This window comes from Nothobranchius furzeri, chromosome 12, assembly GCF_043380555.1.
Source record: "Nothobranchius furzeri strain GRZ-AD chromosome 12, NfurGRZ-RIMD1, whole genome shotgun sequence".
NCBI classification, from domain to species: domain Eukaryota; kingdom Metazoa; phylum Chordata; class Actinopteri; order Cyprinodontiformes; family Nothobranchiidae; genus Nothobranchius; species Nothobranchius furzeri.
The window spans coordinates 21,901,763-21,922,331 of NC_091752.1; the positions used below are offsets into that span (position 1 = coordinate 21,901,763).

At 43.8% G+C, this 20,569-nt stretch overlaps 1 protein-coding gene across 4 annotated transcripts in view; it reads right to left on the reverse strand.

Moving 5' to 3' along the window:
* LOC107375665 (A-type potassium channel modulatory protein KCNIP2) overlaps window positions 1-16,159 on the reverse strand; it is a 155,964-nt gene extending 139,805 nt beyond the window's left edge. Inside the window, exons 1-2 of one of the 4 annotated variants that reach the window (XM_054750094.2) lie at window positions 15,602-16,014; window positions 15,417-15,514 (exon numbers count right to left, since the gene is read on the reverse strand). In XM_054750094.2, coding sequence (XP_054606069.1) covers window positions 15,417-15,489 — 73 coding nt within the window. In that variant the 5' untranslated portion in view covers window positions 15,490-15,514; window positions 15,602-16,014. The other 3 variants (XM_054750095.2, XM_054750096.2, XM_054750093.2) reach the window with 3 other exon arrangements.
* Window positions 16,160-20,569: the final 4,410 nt, after the last annotated feature.

Sequence of the window (20,569 nt, forward strand, 5' to 3'; positions counted from 1 at the left end):
TGGATGAAAATGAGTGAAAGGCACTGAGCTGCAATGGTACGGCTTCATCTGGCTACTCATCTCCTCCCTATATTGATGAGTTACTCTCCGTCTAATAGAAACTGGCTGGGCTAATGGACAGAAAATCATCTTCTAATGCAGATCAGATGCTGTGAGTGACAGAGCAGTAAAGCAAGAGATAGGCCCACAGTGAACGACACCGGGGGCCTCTGTCGAACTCACACACTCATCATGTCAGTCAATCAATCAGCTGCCAGTTGATGAACGTCTCTGACGGGGTATAGCAGTCAAGATCAAAGGGAAACCCTGACTAACATGTCTGTGACAGACTGACTAATCAAACATTTCTTTCATCTCCTGTGTCTTGTTGCTCTTTAATTCCATCTTTATAATTTGAGATCTGCATCGACTTTCCCCAGCTTACCGTCCCTGTCCTAAATCAGCTGTTACTTTGCTCTCCATGCTCTCCAATCCTTCCCTATCCATTCCTTTTCCTGAAGGCCCGTCTAAATGAATGTGTTTACAGAGAAGGGGGTGCATGAGAAGGGGCATCAAGGGAGAGGTAAGCAGGGCCTATTTTAATTAATGACCGCCTGGCCCCTCTGTAGATCCTATCAAAGATTAAAACTCGTTAGGAATGATTCTGGCTTCCCGCCCTATTAAGCTACTGTCCCACTGTGGCCTGAGTCAGAGACGGAAGGCAAGATCGAGGTCAGGGCAGGAGTTTTAGAGGATAAACAACGAGAAAACTATGGACTGACACAAATGTGTAGCACACAGGAAACAAAAAAAGAGTTAGACATCGACCGTACTTAAATACCCTTAAAACATCTGATGGTATTTTCTAATGTTATTTGCCAGGATGGAAGCAGACAAATTTAAAAATACGTTATCATCCACTTTATACCTTTAATCAATGGGCAGTAATAGCAGGGTATAAAGGTAATTAGGACAACTCTTCATTTTAAAATGCCGATGTTCAGAACAAATTTCCTAAAGTGGCACATGTCTTAAAGGCACAGTACAACAGTTTTGTTATAATGCTTGAAATGCTCATCACATACTAAAAACCACAACAAATAATAATAATCACCTCTGAAATCAAATGTGAAAAAAGCTGTTCCTTACATTGTGCTGGGGCCTGTTCTCAGTGAATGGCTCCTAACCCATCCATCAAACTGCCTTTCTTAACGTCTCTCACCCGGCTGCTCTGACAGAGACACTGTGCAACTTTTTCATGTTTCTAAATGATTTTCTTGAGGTGGAGGGGTGTGTGGGGGAAGTGGGGTGCGTGGGGGGTTAGGGGGAACAAAGAGGGGGCCCGCGGGTTAATGAAATGCCACCCAGTCTGTCATGACTCCCGTCCTTCACCCTCCTCCACTTCCTCATTATACCTTCATTCATTTCACCTTGTCCTCTCACCAAGCTCCAGCCAAGCCCTGTTTTCCCCAGCAACCTCTGTCAGCTTCAATCAGCTCCATTCATTCCACCTGCTCCTGTAATCAGCCTCATCCCATTCACCTGCTTCCCCTGCTATAAAAGAACCAGCCATCCAGTCAACAGATGGCAGATTATTACAGCCTTAACAGTAGTTCTCCAGCCATCCACCCTGCCTGATCTTTGCCTCTGGACCTTGTTTTTTGCCTGACCCCTGCCTTGCTCTCTGCCTGCCACTTTGACCTTAGCCTGCCTCTGAACCTGCCTCAGCCTTGCCGTCCAGGTACCTCTGCTTTAAATAAAGACTTTTTAAATATATTTTTACTGTGTTGGCGTCTTCACGGGTCTTCTGAACTCGGTTCCTGACAGAATAATCTGCCCAAACTCTGACCCTACGCCGACACAGCACTTGGGAGTATTTTTTTTTCCCTTCATACCTGTCATGGAGTATCTCACGCTCCTGGACTTCATGGAACTAGAGAAGGAGCAGGCGTCACCGTTCTGGGGAACACGGCTGGCCATCAGGCCACAGCCTCGCAGAGGTTCCACTCCTCCGTCCAGGCCTGCTGCGGCCATCTTGCGCAACGGGTACCTGACAACGCAACAGTGGCAGTCCCGGAGACCTTCTACTAATTCATGGCCTTCACAGACGCCAGGTTTTGCAACTACGCCGCTCAAGCCTCGAGTCCCTCCGTCCCGTTCACGTCCAGCGGTGGTCCCAGGAGGCGCACTGCGTCCACGTCCAGCGGTGGTCCCTGGAGACGCACCGCATCCACACCCAGTGGTGGTCCCAGGAGGCGCACCGCATCCACGTCCAGCGGTGGTCCCAGGAGTCTCACAGCGTCCACGCTCAGTGGGGTTCCTACTTCCGCCTTTTGAAGAGGCTCCACCTGCCCCAGTCCATCGGTGGTTCCAGGGGTTGCATCGCACCCACGTCCAGCGGTGGTCCCAGGGGGAGCATCGCATCCACGTCCAGCGGTGGTCCCAGGGTCCGCACCACATCCATGTCCAGCAGGGGTCCCACCTCCATCTGTCCTGCTCCGGCAGTGGTCCCGGTGGACGCATCGCATCCTGCTCCGGCGGTGGTCCCGGAGGACGCATCGCATCCTGCTCCGGCGGTGGTCCCGGAGGACGCATCGCATCCTGCTCCGGCGGTGGTCCCGGAGGACGCATCGCATCCTGCTCCGGCGGTGGTCCCGGTGGACGCATCACATCCTGCTCCGGCGGTGGTCCCGGTGGACGCATCGCATCCTGCTCCGGCGGTGGTCCCGGTGGACGCATCGCATCCTGCTCCGGCGGTGGTCCCGGTGGACGCATCGCATCCTGCTCCGGCGGTGGTCCGGGAGGACGCATCGCATCCTGCTCTGGCGGTGGTCCGGGAGGACGCATCGCACCCTGCTCTGGCGGTGGTCCGGGAGGACGCATCGCACCCTGCTCTGGCGGTAGTCTCGGAGGACGCATCGCACCCTGCTCTGGCGGTGGTCTCGGAGGACGCATCGCATCCGGCTTCGACGGATGAGGTCCAAGAGGCCCCGGTCCCGGCCCAGCCTGTCCAAGGGGCTCCGGTCCAGCCTGTCCAAGGGGCTCCAGTCCAAGGGTCGACGCCTCCAGGCTCTGAAGAGGACCTCTCCTGCCCCTGCTCTGAAGAGGACCTCTCCTGCCCCTGCTCTGAAGAGGACCTCTCCTGCCCCTGCTCTGAAGAGGACCTCTCCTGCCCCTGCTCTGAAGAGGACCTCTCCTGCCCCTGCTCTGAAGAGGACCTCTCCTGCCCCTGCTCTGAAGAGGACCCCTCATGCCCCTGCTCTGAAGAGGACCCCTCCTGCCCCTGCTCTGAAGAGGACCCCTCCTGCCCCTGCTCTGAAGAGGACCCCTCCTGCCCTCAAGTTCCCCAGTCTGAAGTTCCCCAGTCTGAAGTTCCCCAGTCTGAAGTTCCCCAGTCTGAAGTTCCTGTGTCCCCTCTTAGTCGTAGTCCAGTTTCCCCTCTTAGTCGTAGTCCAGTTTCCCCTCTTAGTCGTAGTCCAGTTTCCCCTCTTAGTCGTAGTCCAGTTTCCCCTCTTAGTCATAGTCCAGTTTCCCCTCTTAGTCATAGTCCAGTTTCCCCTCTTAGTCATAGTCCAGTTTCCCCTCTTAGTCATAGTCCAGTTTCCCCTCTTAGTCATAGTCCAGTTTCCCCTCTTAGTCATAGTCCAGTTTCCCCTCTTAGTCTTGGTCTTGGTCCAGAGTCCCCTCTTAGTCATAGTCCAGTTTCCCCTCTTAGTCATAGTCCAGTTTCCCCTCTTAGTCATAGTCCAGTTTCCCCTCTTAGTCATAGTCCAGTTTCCCCTCTTAGTCTTAGTCTTGGTCCAGAGTCCCCTCTTAGTCCTCGTCCACCAGTGTCCTCTATCACCACACTCCTACAGTCCCGTCTCCTGGTTCCCCGTCGCCGGCCCCCCAGGCTCTCACAGTCCCGGCTCCTGGTTCCCCGTCGCCGACCCCCCAGGCTCTCACAGTCCCGGCTCCTGGTTCCCCGTCGCCGGCCCCCCAGGCTCTCACAGTCCCGGCTCCTGGTTCCCCGTCGCCGGCCCCCCAGGCTCTCACAGTCCCGGCTCCTGGTTCCCCGTCGCCGGCCCCCCAGGCTCTCACAGTCCCGGCTCCTGGTTCCCCGTCGCCGGCCCCCCAGGCTCTCACAGTCTCGGCTCCTGGTTCCCCGTCGCCGGCCCCCCAGGCTCCAACAGTCCCGGCTCCTGGTTCCCCGTTGCCAGTACCCCTGACTCTTCTGGCCCTCCTTCCTGGTCCCCCCTCCTCCCGCCCTGCTCTGGCCCTCCTTCCTGGTCCCCCTCCTCCCGCCATGCTCTGGTTTCCTGTGGGCGTCTGGTATCCGCCCTTGAGGGGGGGGTTCTGTCATGACTCCCGTCCTTCACCCTCCTCCACTTCCTCATTATACCTTCATTCATTTCACCTTGTCCTCTCACCAAGCTCCAGCCAAGCCCTGTTTTCCCCAGCAACCTCTGTCAGCTTCAATCAGCTCCATTCATTCCACCTGCTCCTGTAATCAGCCTCATCCCATTCACCTGCTTCCCCTGCTATAAAAGAACCAGCCATCCAGTCAACAGATGGCAGATTATTACAGCCTTAACAGTAGTTCTCCAGCCATCCACCCTGCCTGATCTTTGCCTCTGGACCTTGTTTTTTGCCTGACCCCTGCCTTGCTCTCTGCCTGCCACTTTGACCTTAGCCTGCCTCTGAACCTGCCTCAGCCTTGCCCTCCAGGTACCTCTGCTTTAAATAAAGACTTTTTAAATATATTTTTACTGTGTTAGCGTCTTCACGGGTCTTCTGAACTCGGTTCCTGACACAGTCCCTATCTCTCCCTGTGGCCAGAATATCCCACTTGCAGCTTCACAGTTGCCAGTCCAGTCTGCTGGACTTAGAAAAACTTGAGCCAATATACCTGGCGCTGCAGTCTGGCTCCAGCACATTTCCTGCATGTTGTAGATCATGAACACAGCTGATTTGTTTGTTTAGTCATGAATCACTCATGTAGACACTAAGGAAGGCTGCAAGACATTTCAGTTGTTAGATCAACCCTCTCAGACTCAAAATACCGTATTTTCCAGAGTATAAGTCACACTTTTTTTCATAGTCTGGCAGGTCCTGCGACTTATACTCCGGAACGACTTATATACCAAATTATGTATACTGCGCTGCTGCAGACCGGCTCCAGCCCAGGAATGAGCTCCTCTGCCCTGCCATCACCTGCTGCAGACCGTGGCGCGCTGCTGCGCCCGCGTTGTTTATTCTGTTATTGTTACCAGTACTTGTCTTGCAATGTGAAATGCTTGGTCTCAGATTTTGTAAGAAAAATAATAAAATGTCCCCTCAAAATGCGATTTATAGTCCAGTGCGACTTATATATGTTTTCTTCTTCATTATACATTTTATGGCTTGTGCGACTTATACTCCGGAGCGACTTATTGTCCAGAAAATACAGTAAGTTTTGATAAAAGGACGAACAACTAAAGCTTGGTTTATGCTTGATGCGTCCGCAAGGTTTGCACGGCTGTGTGTGTGTGTGTGTGTGTGTGTGTGTGTGTGTGTGTGTGTGTGTGTGTGTGTGTGTGTGTGTGTGTGTGTGTGTGTGTGTGTGTGTGTGTGTGTGTGTGTGTGTGTGTGTGTGTGTGTGTGTGTGTGTGTGTGTGCGTGTGATTCTAGGGGGAGCCTGAAGAAAGGGGAACAGACCTTTGAATATTTTTCTTCAAATACAGCTTGGCTGAACAACGTTTCCAGGAATGAAAACCCGCACCTTTAAAGTAAGCAAGAAATCAGGTCTCAGCTGGGAAATGTCCTTACAAAACAAGTCAGGATTTTACAACAGGAAAATGAGTGCTTATATTAGGGGGAAAGAACAAATATAGGCTGTTGAGTCCTCTCTAAACCCAACTACCTCCCTCCCCTGTCCAAACGGAGGTGACGAGCACGGCTAATCGCGGCGGCATGCACTGATGTGTGGAGCGTCCCCAACCCTACCTCACCACCTAGTGAACACTTATGTTGTGTAATGTCTGAAGTCTGTTACATTTCTGTCTGAGGTGTTTTTTGCAAAGCAAAGCTGCCCTCCCTGTGGAGAGTAAGTGCCTTTTTCCTCCACCTGACTCAATCCTCATATATGAACCCTTTGATCATTATTAAGGTAGCGTGACTCGGGTTGCGAATGACCACAGTCACCAATTCTTGTCATGTGTCTATGCCTATGTATGTATGTCTTATCTCAGAATTGTGTGTACTGAAACTCTAATTTCCCTCTGGGATTAATAAAGTATCTTTGAATTGAATTGAATTGAATTATGTAACTGTCTCTCCTCTTCCACAAAGAGAGAAAGTAAGGTGTGCTGTCAGAAGATAGCAGCTCACATGATCCTCCTCGAGGACCTGGAGAGTTGGCCCCAAATTTGTCTAACTGGAATCTCTTCTTGTTTGATAGATTATCATCTTGGCACAAATTTTAACCCCAGTACCAGAGACCTGACCGCTGAATGATCTGATTTCCCAGCCCCTCTGACAGATTTCATCAATAAATCACCTTTTCCACAGAATCAGAACAAAGTAATGATGCAGTGTAAGAATCTGAAAAGTAGATGAAGACAGAAGTGTTGAGTGAAGTTAATATAATCTCAAGAATGCTGTTAAAGAAAGGATGTTTACCCGAGTATGGCTCAGTCTGGTGACTTTAAACTAAATTCTTTTAAAGACAAAGTTCACTGAGAAACCATGAAACTCTGAGTTTAACAAGCAGGCTAAACAGGAAAATTGTTTTTTACCCTTATTTCCTGCATTAGCCACCAATAGAAAATACATAGACGGGGAAACTCTTGGATTAGAAAAGCCTGACAATTCCACTTCATATACCGTATTTTCCAGAGTATAAGTTGCTCCAGCCATAAAACGTATAATGAAGAAGAAAAAAACATCAATAAGTCACACTGGACTATAAGTCGCATTTTGGGGGCACATTAGATTTTTTTTTCTTACAAAATCCGAGACCAAGCATTTCACATTGCAAGACAAGTACCGATACCAATAACAGAATGAACAACCAGGGCACAGCAGCGCACCACGGTCTCCAGCAGAGGATGGCGGTGTTTGAAACCCTCCCAGCGGGACAGGGGAGCTCTTTCCTGGGTCGGAGCCAGCCGGCTCGCCACGGTCTCCAGCAGGTAATGACAGGGCAGAGGAGCTTATTCCTGGTCTGGAGCCGGTCCGCAGCAGCGCGGTATACATAATTTGGTATATCAGTTGTTCCGGAGTATAAGTCGCAGGACCAGCCAGACTATGAAAAAAAGTGTGACTTATAGTCCGGAAAATATGGTAGTCAAATTGGCATTGATGGACTCAGCCATGTTGGCACAAAACAGAGAAAGCTGTTGTTGATTTAGCATCCCAGAGAGATCAGCGCATGTCTCAACTAGTAAATGCTAATTCTTAGCATTAGTGACTCCACTACACGGCACAACTCTTTCAGGCTTGAGATAGAGAAAACATCAACTTTGCAAAGTAGGGCTGCACAATATATTGCAAATATATCGTTATCGCGATATCAGCATGCACAATACATATATTGCAAAGACCAAATAAATATCGCAATGAATGGTTAGCTCTGATGTTTGCTACACATAATGCATTCTGTCCATCAAATGGAAGCATGGTGTTCAAATAGTGCTCTTCACCCAAATGGGTAGGTTCTCATAGGTTAGATGGCCGCCCCTGAGGCAGACTGCACTTAATTTTGATGGTTAGCAAACACCTGAGTCAGCTTTGTTCTGCTCTTTCTGCCGATTCTGTTTTCCCGGAATCCACTTATTGCCTTTTCTTGTTCATTTTCTTTTTCCCTTTCCTCGCATCTTTTGCTTTTCTCATTTGTACAAATTTTTTGTCATTTTTTATTTCTTTGTTTTTGATTATTTTTGTTCCTGAGTTAAGTTTTTATTCATCACAAGTAATATTATCATCACAATAACTAATCACTGTTATCGCATAACGCAGGTTTTCCTAATATCGTGCAGCCCTATTGCAAAGCAAACCGAGTCAGCGGTGGAGTCGTGCTGCTGTTAGTGAATGAGAGGTGAGCTTATCGAATAAAATTAACCCCTACAGGAGAAAAATGGTGTTCACCACCCAACTAAAGATTTGCCACAGTAACGATTCAATAATTAGGTACATTTCCAAGGAGACAACCTGTTTAGTCTTAGCTTTAGCTCTGCAAAGTAAACTAAATTCAAGACTACTGATGTAACTTAAAACATCAACCAAAACCAGGTTGCTCCCCTAGAGTGATTCTAAAGTTTAAAGCTATTTAAGGAACGAGTAGTTTCTAAGTCGATCGCTATGCCTACACCAAAACAGATCACAGGTGGTTATCTGAAACCTGTGGCTTATCAAAATAACAAATTCCTGTGAACATCCAAACAGCGCCGATCTGCATCCTCACTCTCCAAAGAGCATGGGTGACCTGCCCCCTTTTATAAGGTGCTGCTCATTCAGCAGCCATCAGGGTGACTCAGCACAGCTGTTCAAGGCTCTTCCAAAGCAGCGCTGACCAAGGTGCTGATCTGCACAGGGCACATCCAGAGGGAACTGTTTATGGTGCTGAACTCTCAGCACTGAGCTGCGTGCAGAAGAATGTGGCAGTATCACAAACATACAGGCAGGAGCCGTAATCCTAACCCTGTGATGTAGACCGTCTATATTCTATCAGACGCTAATAAGGAGATAGGTGTAGGAGACAATTGTCATGTTCAGCCTGCATGAAAAACTCAGAGTGACTGATTATATTTAGAAATAAGATTTTAAAAAATGTTTTTTAATTGTTTCACAACTTTAGATTTAGACTAGACTATTGGTTAATAAATGATGTCAAACATCACTGATATTTTTTATTCATCCGAAAGCCTCAAACACAAAATCATAGACATTTAATGAATTAACTGTCAATAATAAACTGGCAATATGTTAGAAAAACTGCAAACAGACCAGACAACATGATTTGAAATGCATTTTGAAAAAAAATTCCCTAAATCTTTAAACATAACTCCACTGTCTACCTGTATCATTATGGACCTAATGATGTGTATACATCACATGTAATTATTAAAAACAGGAACGATTACCTAACACCTCTGATTTAGACTCTAGGTTATTTTCTGGGCCAGAGGCGGCATTACCATTAGGCAAAGGTAGGCGATTGCCTTGGGCCTCAAAAACTTTAAGGGCCCCATGATGAACACTTAACTAATATGTTTAAGATATTTTTCGCACTGAAACGAGTGAACCCTGTCATTGTAAAAAGCATTGTGATGAATTGGCATGAGACTGCTTTCTGTGAAAGTGTTTCTATGTCCCCCGTTGCCCAGCTACCATGGACTATTCCATCCACAACGTATTACGTATCAGTGGAGCTGCGGAAGCGAAGAATAGAAGAGAACGTTTGTTGTCTGAGAAGAAAATGAAGCAAAGTTATCCAAGTGGGTCTGAAAAACTTAAGAAGCAGGAAGAAAGCAAAAAGTTTGTGTCAACCCTGCCAAAGGTCACAGATTTTTTTACGGTGCTACAGCAGAGTAACACCAATGAAAGTCGCAAATTTAATGTGGCAAATAAACAAGTTGCCACTAGCATTAGAGCTAGCAATGCTAACGCTTTTAGCGAAGTGGAGGAGTCTGTTGCTGGAAGCTCAAGTTGCAGTGATGCAGGAGAGGAGCAGAGGAGGAGGAGAAGAAGAGAAGAAACAATCTACAAAGCTCAAGAAACAGGGAAAGGAGAGAAGCAAGATGATTAAAGGAGCAGAGGAGGAGAGAAAGAAACAAAGCATTCAAGGCAAGACTCAGAAGAGAGAGAGAGAAGGAAAATAAAAGCAAAGGTAGAAAATGGTAACTTTTACATGGTTGTCTTTTTTTCTGTTTCTCCATATTTACCCATTTTGTCTTATGTTTTATTGCTTCCTTTAGTGAAAGCCAACCAACTAAGGCAGGAGATAGAGGTGTTTCACCAGAAAAAATGAAAAGGAAGAGAATAAGTGGGTGGGCAATAAATCAATACAAACATGAATATCATTATTTTTGTACTAATCAAATGATTTCATGCTAAATACATTTGTTAAACACATTATTTTTTCCATTCAGATGCAGTTCCAGAGATTCTTGACATCAGTGCCATCCAAGACTGGACCAGTGAAGAAGTTTTACAACCTTTATGTAGTAAGAATTTAAAAAAAAATCAGAACAACAGCTGTGGAGGGCCTCATGTCGTTGCTTGCCTTGGGCCCCCAAATTGCAAAATCCGCCCCTGTTCTGGGCTTAGAGGAAGAAAAAAGAAGCATGGCAGACATAAGATAATAGGTGCATGCAGGTGTGTGTGTGTGTGTGTGTGTGTGTGTGTGTGTGTGTGTGTGTGTGTGTGTGTGTGTGTGTGTGTGTGTGTGTGTGTGTGTGTGTGTGTGTGTGTGTGTGTGTGTGTGTGTGTGTGTGTGCAGGTGATATGAGTCTTGATTGTGGCTTGCGAGGTAGAAGGGAAGGTTACTGCACCACACGTCTATAATTACCTCTCATCTCTCAGCCAGAGCTCATAAAGACGAGGAGGAACGCCATGCTAATACACACTCCAACACACGTGCTCACACAGTCGGGCGCATTTCATTACAATGAGGCGGGTTGAGAGGGAGTTATTTCTAGAGGGCTACATTTTCACTCAAATTGGAATTGGAGAACACCCACTCTGCCTTTAGGCAATAGAGGTCAGCTTTGCTTAAAGCACATGCACACACACACCAAGCTCACTCACACTCACAAGTCACTGCTAAGTAAGAGGAATGACTCACCTGGAGTTGTTCCTCCCACACATACACACACACACACACACACAGACACACACACACACACACACACACACACACACACACACACACACACACACAAAACCACCTTCCCTTTTTGCAAATATCATGCTCACATCATGCAACCATCTTTCTTTGTCGGTCAGGACGATGCAGCGAATCCACTGTCGGACACACGCATTAAAAGATTTCATGAATATTAAGTCAGGTCAACAGTCAAGTCTCCTCAGTGTGACTTGCATTTACAAGGCATGAGCGTCATTCAAAACGTGATTTTCAAAGTTTTAGGAGACTTTGGAAATGCTCAAATGTGATTTTTAATGTGCATTAAATATATTAATTGCAACATTTCCTTTATTTATATTGTTTTATAATCTTATTTTTCATCTTTGTACTTGACGTCTAAAGTGTAAATCATACTAGATGTTGCTACAGTTCATCTGTTCATCCTAGACGTTGGAAAAAGAACAAATCTTTCAGTCTGGAAGCAGAGGTGACAACTTTCTTGATTCTTTGCACTTCCTCCTGTTGCCTTTGAGTGGTTTTGTGAATGCAGAGATTAGGAAATGTGGATTTAAATAAATAATAGGTTTCCATGTTCCAGGGCATTTACATTTCACCAAGGCAATTAAAAGAGTCATAATTAACAGGAAAGACAACACTGTGTTTACATGAGCTCTGGGTAAAATGTAAGCATTAATTACTTTTTAATATATCAATTTATTTATTGCTGACAGTACACAGAAAAACTGAAAAAATAAAGAAATAAATGATTTTGAAATTTGTGAAATTAGAAAAACCTTCTGTCCACCCCATAGACAAGCCGCTGTGACTCTTTTCACTTCTGCACAAAGTCAAATGGAACCTAAACATTACTGAATGTGAACAAAAAACTTGATTTTCATATCAGTAGCCAACAGCTTTAAAAGGACGGTGTGTATTTTCCCTGGCGACAGGGGGCAGTACATTAGAGCCCTGCACGGGCCTAAAATCTGAGCGTATTTTTCGAGCGGCAGATAAAATTTACGAACACTATATTAATTGGATGCGTTTGTAAATTTAATCTGCTCTGAAAATGCGCTCTTGTGCAATTAGAAAAAAAAGCAACATTCTAATTTTCTAACTGGAGAGCGCATTTTCAGAGCGGCAGATTAAATAAACGCCCCCAATTAATAAAGTGTTTGTAAATTTAATCTGCCGCTCTGAAAATGCGCTCTCCAGTTAGAAAAAACCTAGCAATGAATGCTGTATTTTTTTTCAACAGCAGAGCGAATTTATTCACAGAAAAACAGAATGCTGCCATTTTTATGAGAATAAACGAATGGTTTCTGACATATCAAAGTGGACATAAAATGGCATATTAGAATAGGGGCACATGTTTCAATCAGCAGTTTGAGAATTCCATTATATAGGCGCATTTATAAACCACACAGACCTTAACTGAGTTAACGGTGCATGAAAAGCAGGCAGGCACTGCTGCGTTTAAGTGTTTCAGTTTTTTTTTATGAATTCGGTTAAAAATAAAGGCGCCCGGCCTGGCCCGTGTCCGAGGTAATTACACAGTTGTTGGCCCGAAGCCCGGCCCGAGGGCCATCGGGCCGGGCTGACCCGCAGGCCTAGGGCTTCAGTGCAGGGCTCTACAGTACATACCGAAATCATCGCAATCATTGGTGTTCGAGTCAGACCTTACCAACAGATGGCCATTACAGACAAAATTTCCTGGGTGCACAATTTTCAAACAAGTACTTTGTCAGATTGTTCAACCTCCCGCAATATGACAAGCACATCAGACTCCATTTCATCACTGACAATGAGCAAATACATAAATGTGTGAAACAACATGTATTTGTGACCATTTGTGACAAATCAGTAAATGCATTTTGTCCTCACAGGTTTCCGTAGAAGGAAACATTGCATCTAATATGGCGTCACCCAGAGACTTAGACCCGCTCACATGTATTTTAAACCTGACTTTTATGGTTATATGTTACGAAGCCGCCAATATTTTTCAACAACTGGGCTTCATTTAATTCATTTTCAACAACATTTCGATTAATGTTTGGAGAGATTAAAGGAAAAAACTACATGTTATCTCTTTAAATTAATTCTGTATGCAATCACACAGTCTGCTAAGTTTTTAAAAACTCATCAAAACTCCACATTCGGTCTTCACGACTAGCTCGAAATTTCCCAGACGAGCACTCAGCTTATGTTACAAGACCATTCATTAGGCCGTCACATACAATGGTAGCGGAACATGATTAAAGAGCCGTTGTGAAATTTAAAAGTCATTCAACAAGTCAGAAAAACCAAACAGTGCCCCTAAAATGTTAAAACAAACTCATTGTTCATCTCAGGACACGCCCTGGTCCTGTACATGTGTGATAGTTATTCTCAGCTGTAGATGAATGGAAATAATTCCAACAAGTTTGCAAAATGGACGATGTCATCCCCAAACTCTGGTAATTATGCTTCACATGTACCAGACTCACGGAGCATGAGGCCCGTTGGGCATAACTGCCTTCATAGCATAAAAATAATCCATCTTAAAAAAAAAGACAAGAGCACTTTAACTGCATTACATCAGCTCTTGACAAGAACAAGCCTTAATAACCATGCAATCCATCAGGACTAAGCATGTTGGGGAGCTGACAGTGTCTTACAGAGATGAATGGACCACGCATTTCACAGCTTTGAAAATGTCATTAACTCAGCCAGAAGTAAATTGCTCCAGCACAATGAGCAACTTAGTGACACACTCGCCCTCTCGTCGCTCAACTTTTTAAAAAACAACACGATTTCTTGTGGACAGTCGGACACGGGGGAGCATTTCAGCAAGCCTAGAATGAAAGGAGTGGAGGAGATGATGTAAAAGGGGAAAAGAAGGATCTGTTTGAAGAGTTGAGATCACAGAATTTAATCTCTGTTCTGTCAGATTTACTAATCATCCTTAATTTGTTTGTTAATCCTGTTTGAACTACGAATCAACGGTGGATGACTACAGAGAAAATCTGTGATGAAATGTAAAAGGTAAAAGTACTTTGCCACTGTACTTAAGTTTTCTGTATCAGTACGCTACTTAAGTAATCTTCTTGAGGCCTACTTCTGACTTTTACTCATTTTAAAGCAATGTAAATTTATGTGTAATGTCTACACTTTCTAAAAAGTTTTAAAAGTGAAGTAAAAGTACTTCAATTTGTTTTAGTCCCTTCCCCTTGGTCCAACAGTACATTTCTACACCAACAACATAGATTTAAATGCTAGTTGTGTATTTTAATTTTTTTTTTTTTACTTTTAAGTACATTTGAAAATGCACACTTATATACTCTTACAAAAAGTCTGTCAATTATTTTTGGATACTTCTACTTTTGCTTAAAGTGACAGTGTGTAGTTTCCCTGGCGACGGGGGCAGTGCATATCTAAATCACGGCAAGCAAGCATTATTTTTGTGTTCAAATAAGACCTTACCAACGGGTGTCCATTAGGGTCAAAAATCCCTGGGAGTGCAACCTCCAGCAAAATGACAAGCACATCAGATTCCCTTTCAGCACTGGCAGCAAGTGAAAAGGTAAATGTGTAAAACAACAACATTTATTAAAGTTTTGTAACCGTTACAAATCAGTAAATGCATTTTGTCCTCACAGACTTCTTTAGAAGGAAGCATTGTGTCTATTTCCAGAGATTGTTGGTAAAGATAAATACATAGTGTCACTTTAATAATTTTATCCCTTTATCTGTACTTTCACTTTAGTTAAAAAAACATTTCTTCCAACACTGCTATCTATCTATCTATCTATCTATCTATCTATCTATCTATCTATCTATCTATCTATCTATCTATCTATCTATCTATCTATCAAGATTTCATTTAGACAAACCAACACTCTTCATATAAGAAGTCCCCAAAAATCCTGCAGCAATGATAAAGAAACACCTAGACAGCTCAACTCACAACCATGCACACAAAGGAAGGCGTGTGGATAGAATCCATCAAGGTGGGTTCACCTTTAGTTCATGTAGCCAACATTTTAGGCCAAACCTCCACCCCTGGACCTGTTTCAACGGGAAACCAAAGACAGGAACTCATTCGGCCTTAAAATCCCTAACAGATGCCTTTCATATGTCTGATCCAGACTTTAGATTCATGTATGAACCGGTGAGACACCAAAGCAGATGGATGTGAACGGTAGTGCACAATCTGGTAGGTCAGAGCAGAAGATAAAAGGTGGCCCCCCTTTACTGAGCCAGGAAACAAAAAAAATCATAATTTTCTAAAGAAAAACAAAACATCGTTCTCCAGAGTCGTGAAACACGAAGAGGAAATTATTCAGTTTTTTTTATTATTATTATTCATTCGTTCCTTTTTCTTAAAACATGAGTTAAGAAATAATTGCAAACGAAAATAAAAACAACAATGTTACCATGGAAACGTATTATTCTAGCATGGTAAGCGTGTTAAAGGAGCGAATAAATAAACAATTGGAAAACAACTTTTCTAATTTGAGAAGAACAGCTATCGTACAGGTTAATTTAAAAGAAACACGAGAAGTTGGGATGATCTGAATGTTTACAGTGAATCTTTTCTTTCTCATGAGGATTAAAATCCAACTTCACTCACCCGTCAGCTGGTCGTAGGATCCGTCCAGCTCTCTGGAGTCCGACAAGCTTTGGTCACGGTTCTTCGCCTTCATATTCCCAGTGTGCGCAGATGTGGAACTGTGGTGAGCAGTTGATAAATTTGCGATTTTTGTAGAAAAAGGCTGATTTCTTTAAAATTAGTTTTCGCCGGAAACGAGTTTATACCGTTAATAAGTCATGTTGGATGCGCCGTGGAGGAAAAATTAAAAAAGAGCTGTCTGAGTGCGCCGCCGTCTCCCGTGGCTGTTTCTGTTGTGCGCTCTGCTCTCTGCGTCCAGGAGCCGACTGGATCAGGCGCGGTTCCACACGGGCTGGCACGCGCGCACGCGTACACCTTACATGTTCACAACGAGGGAGCTGGCGAGAAGTGGACGCAGACCGATCTGATTAGTTCCTTCATGAACTAAAATCACTAAAGAGGATCTCTATTTCCTCTAAACATTTGGTTCTCTGTCAGCATCTTCCCCATAAATGTCAAAATTGCATCCCATAATGTTGCTCAGTGAGTCAGAGCCATGTTGTATGTATCAGCAACAAGGAGCACACTGCTGCTGCCAGGCAGAGGTTCTCTGTCTATATCTGATCTATAAATACTCACATGCTCTGGGAAGCCTCATCTCCATCCCTTTTCTTCCTCTCATCTCTCTCTCTTCCTTTACCTTCTTTGGTCACAATCTGCTAAGGTTTTCTCCTCATATTTCCTCTAAATCTCCATTTATTCAACTCTGCAATAACGTGTTTGTCCAGTCATTTAGATGCCCGACATAGTTCAGTCATGCTGCTGCTCAGCCAGCCATTTTCCTCCTACAGGCACAAACACATCTGAATTGGATGCATTGATATAAAAAGGAAAACAAAAGTAAAGCTGCTTCACATTTCCATCTTTTCTTGTTAGAAGTCTGTGTAAATGCTCCATAACTGTGGCCAATGAAGCGACGGTCAGAATGAACATCAAGCCAAACCCAAAGCTCTAAGAGGGTTCGTATGCAGACATGCTTTCATCATACGTTCATGAACTGGAGGTCCTACGGGTGACATGTAGGTCAGAGTGGTGCCAACTAGTCTCCCAGTTCATTTCTTCATCCGTGACTCTGTATTTCCGCAAACCACTTCCTGTTGTTGCTCTGATTTTTGATTCGTTTTGAGTGAATTTTCTTCTCGTGCAACGATCTTTGAGGCCGGGGCCATGTTCTGTGTCGCACGTCGTGTAGTAACCAGCTCCTGATCAGCAATCATGCGGTCGCATGAATATCAAACATGTTTGGTATTTTGCTCAATTGTCGTGAAGGTATCGCACAGTTGAAGCAGCGCTGCAACCTAAAAGTACCAGAATCGCTCACACGGCACATGCAACCATGCTAGCTATTTTTGTATCAACGCTCATTGTTTATTTTTATTTTTACACTTATCTCCATACACAATGAAAAGGATTTTCAAGAAAGCCTGTTGTGTTAACGTGAAAAAATAAAACTGATCCCAAAACACTGTTTTCCTTTCTTTCTTAAGTATTTCTTCTCCATCCCCCATAAACCCCTGCCTGTTCTCCTCAACCACAGACATCCAAAGTGTTGCATCCGAGCATCGGGTCATACAGTCTGAGAACATGACTCGTGACCTTTGCTTTTGGAGGAAGTCATACAGTTTAAGATGGAGCTGAATGCTATGATGGAAAAAGTCACAAAGTGCACGCCCGGCTTTACTCAAATATTCCTTGCCATCTGTTGTTAATTATTTTTTTAACTTCCTTTTAGAAGCTGTCTTTCTTGTTATTTTTCAAATACAGTTGAACACCCCGAGTGTCACATGCAAATAGTCTTCTACCCCCATTTCCTGCACTAGTCATCAACAGAAAATTGACAGGGAAACACTTGGGCCTGAAAAAAGTTGCAGAGATCTACATCACATTTAAGACTTGCATTCATGGACTCACCCATCATGGCTCATGACGAAAAAAGCTGTTATGGATTTTGCATCTAGGAGTGAGTAGAGCACGTTTAGGCTAGTAGAAGCATTAGCAACTCCACATCATGGCAGAACTCTGTCAGACTTGTGTTATTTGTGGGCATAAAAAGTCAGAATTCCACAGAGAACGAAGGCAGTGGAAGAGTCTCGCTGCTGTTAGTCAGGCAAGATGCCAGAATATCACGAAAACTAACAAACAAAACTCAAAATCCTACTTTTCCACCCCCATCTCCACGAGCTAACTTCTACACAACAAATTTAAAAGTGTTAATGTTGGGGTTTTAAGCAAGTGTCTGCAGGTCTCATTTTGATCCAAATAACTCCTGAAAAGCTAACTGTGAACTCCCACAGTGGCTATAACACCTGCAGAGTCACTACCAGTCCAACCTCTCTAAAGGTTGGACTGGTAGTGACCATAGACATTTATATACTTGTATTTATATACATGGTGGTAGTTGACAATTTAACACCGGTGTTAGAGTTGAAATAGTAACTTCAACACCGGTGTTACGGTTAGGGTTAGGTGTTATATTGTCAACTTCACAAGAGTTTGTTTTTAACACTAAATCAGAGTTAAAGTTCCAACTCTCCAAAAAGAGTTAAATTAACTCTTACTTGTGTAGACCCATAAAGCAGAGGTGTGGACTCGAGTCACATGACTTGAGTCATTATTTTAATGGCTTCTGACTTAACTAGATAAAATCTATAAGGACTCACGACTTGACTCGGACTTTAACGCCAATGACTTGTGACTTGAATCGACTTGCGTCTGTTGACTTGACTTGAGCATATTTGATATTTTAGCACGAAAGTGGCTCGACATGGATAAAAATCCTGAATCATTCTTTGTTCTGGGTTTGATCTTGTGCTGCTAAATGCAGCAGCACTGTTTATAATCTGTTTCAGTTGCACTTTCTGCTTATTTGAGCAAATAAATTAAGCTTTAAGAAGCTTTATTTGTGGGATTTATTTATTATCTATGTCATTAAATTGAAGTTTGACAGATGACTTAATGACTTGAAAATTCAAAGTTATGGACATGGACTTGACTTGGACTTCCACATCATTGACTTTGGACTCGACTTGGACTTGGTTGTATTTGACTTGGACTTGACTTGAGACTTGACTGGAAAGACTTGTGACTTGCAAAGCAGTGACTTGGTCACACCTCTACCATATAGACACTTTAAAAATGGAAAAACTGTGACAGGATTCATTTGAGCATGCTGAATTAGCTTTGTACTACCTAAAACAGGGGCGCCAGATCTTTTTCCCACAGAAAACATATAAAAAGAATAGTGAGTGAGAGCTTTAATATTCACCTGCAAGATTACACACCCTCATGTTGTTTAATTTTTACATTACAGATGAAATATACGAGTAGTTTCTATGCATATTTTACCCAGATGAGTTCATGAAATTCTTAAATATTCTTTAAAGCAACTATTTTTATTTTATTTGACATTCACGCTTTTAAGTAGCAAAACCACTTTGTTGTAATTTGAAAAATACTTATAAATCTTTCTGAAACATGATAAAAGACCTATTTTTGACTCATCTAAAGTGGATAAATACCAACTGAGCTTTGCTACTGGAACATCAGGGTAAGTGTTTTTTTTTTAACTAAAATTTAAACTTCTAGCCTGTTGGATCAGATTTCTGTGGCTGAATACACATTCCTAAATGGTGCTCTGGATTCTCATTATGATCAAACTGTAGATGCTCATGAGGCTGTTTTAATCTATAATTAACACAATTTGAGAACAGAGCATGGCTAAAAAGCATGAAAACATCTCAGGGCAGAGTTACTTAAGGTCATGGAGCGTTGGGTCTTCACCTTTTAATCTTCATTTGAGCTCTGCACACTGCCAATCAACACAGGGAGGCACACAGTAACCACAGGGTCTGCTTTTTTTGTCATCTAATACCAGCAAAATATTTCACAGATACGGCCAATTGGACAGTGATTGGATTTTGTTGTGTGGTAAATGAAAGGAGACAAGGAGAGGTGGATTCTAAATGAAGGCAAGGAGGAGAGTGCGAGAATGAAAGATGGGGGAAGTGGGGGGATCGATTCACGGTGAGTTGCAGGGGATTTAGTGATTCACAGCCAAAATAAAGAGAATTGGTTAGACTCTAATGAGACGGCTGTCTGTGACTGTGGGGCTTGTGTGCAAAGTCGAGACTTGGATCTAGACGTGGATGTGAAGACGTCATAACTCTGCTTCGACCCTGAGACAACCTTGTTGTATCTTAGTGTAGAACAGGAGAAACATGGTGCCAGCCAAGTCGTGTGGCTGTTTTATTAATCAGGTGATGTTTGAATCTATAATTGTTAGCACTGAGAAGATCAAGGAGATGGTAAGGGTGTTTCCATTTTTTGATTGAAAATTTTCCACATTTGCTTTGTAAACAACAAAGAAAAGGTTTTATCATTCATGTTCTATTCTCATAAAGTTGCTATATGGAGTTTCTCCCTTCAGGAATTATGTATAATTAGTCAGAAATCCATGAACATGATTGTCTTATGTACTGTGATATAATGTTGGCAATATATATTTTTTTTTTGCTAAGCCCACCCCCCATCCTATAGAGCTCAATGCAATATGAACTGAGTGCCAGTCAGCAGTAACCAATAGTGTTAGACTACCTCTTACATTCAGACGTCAGTCACAGTGTGCTTGAGTATTATAGGCCATACCACGGTTGATGCAGAGTTGGTGATCTGTCTCATGGAAAAGTAATGCCCGGAACACACCAGATGCGGAAGTGCGACGAAGTGCCACCAAGCACTGCCAAACACCACGAAACGCCGTGGAACAACGAGCACTTCTATTTGGCGCACTTGTTAACCTACAGTCTTGGTCACATCAGCTGCAAAGCACTGCAAAGAGCCATGAAGGCTTGCATCATGCATTGATCGTTTCGGCGCGAGCTCAATTTTTTTTGCGAGCCGTGAGGGAGCCGCGTCAATTCTGGCAGGAGGTCCGTAATTTTCTCTGGCCCCCTGCCTGATCGGACCGGTGACGACATGTTTAGCCGCATGCTGTCCTTCAACCGCTGGTTGTCTAGGTGGTGTCCTGAAAACAACGTGGGCTACATTGATAAATGGAATACTTTTGGGGGAAAACCTGGTCTGATGTGGAGAGACGGCATCCATCCCTCTTTAGA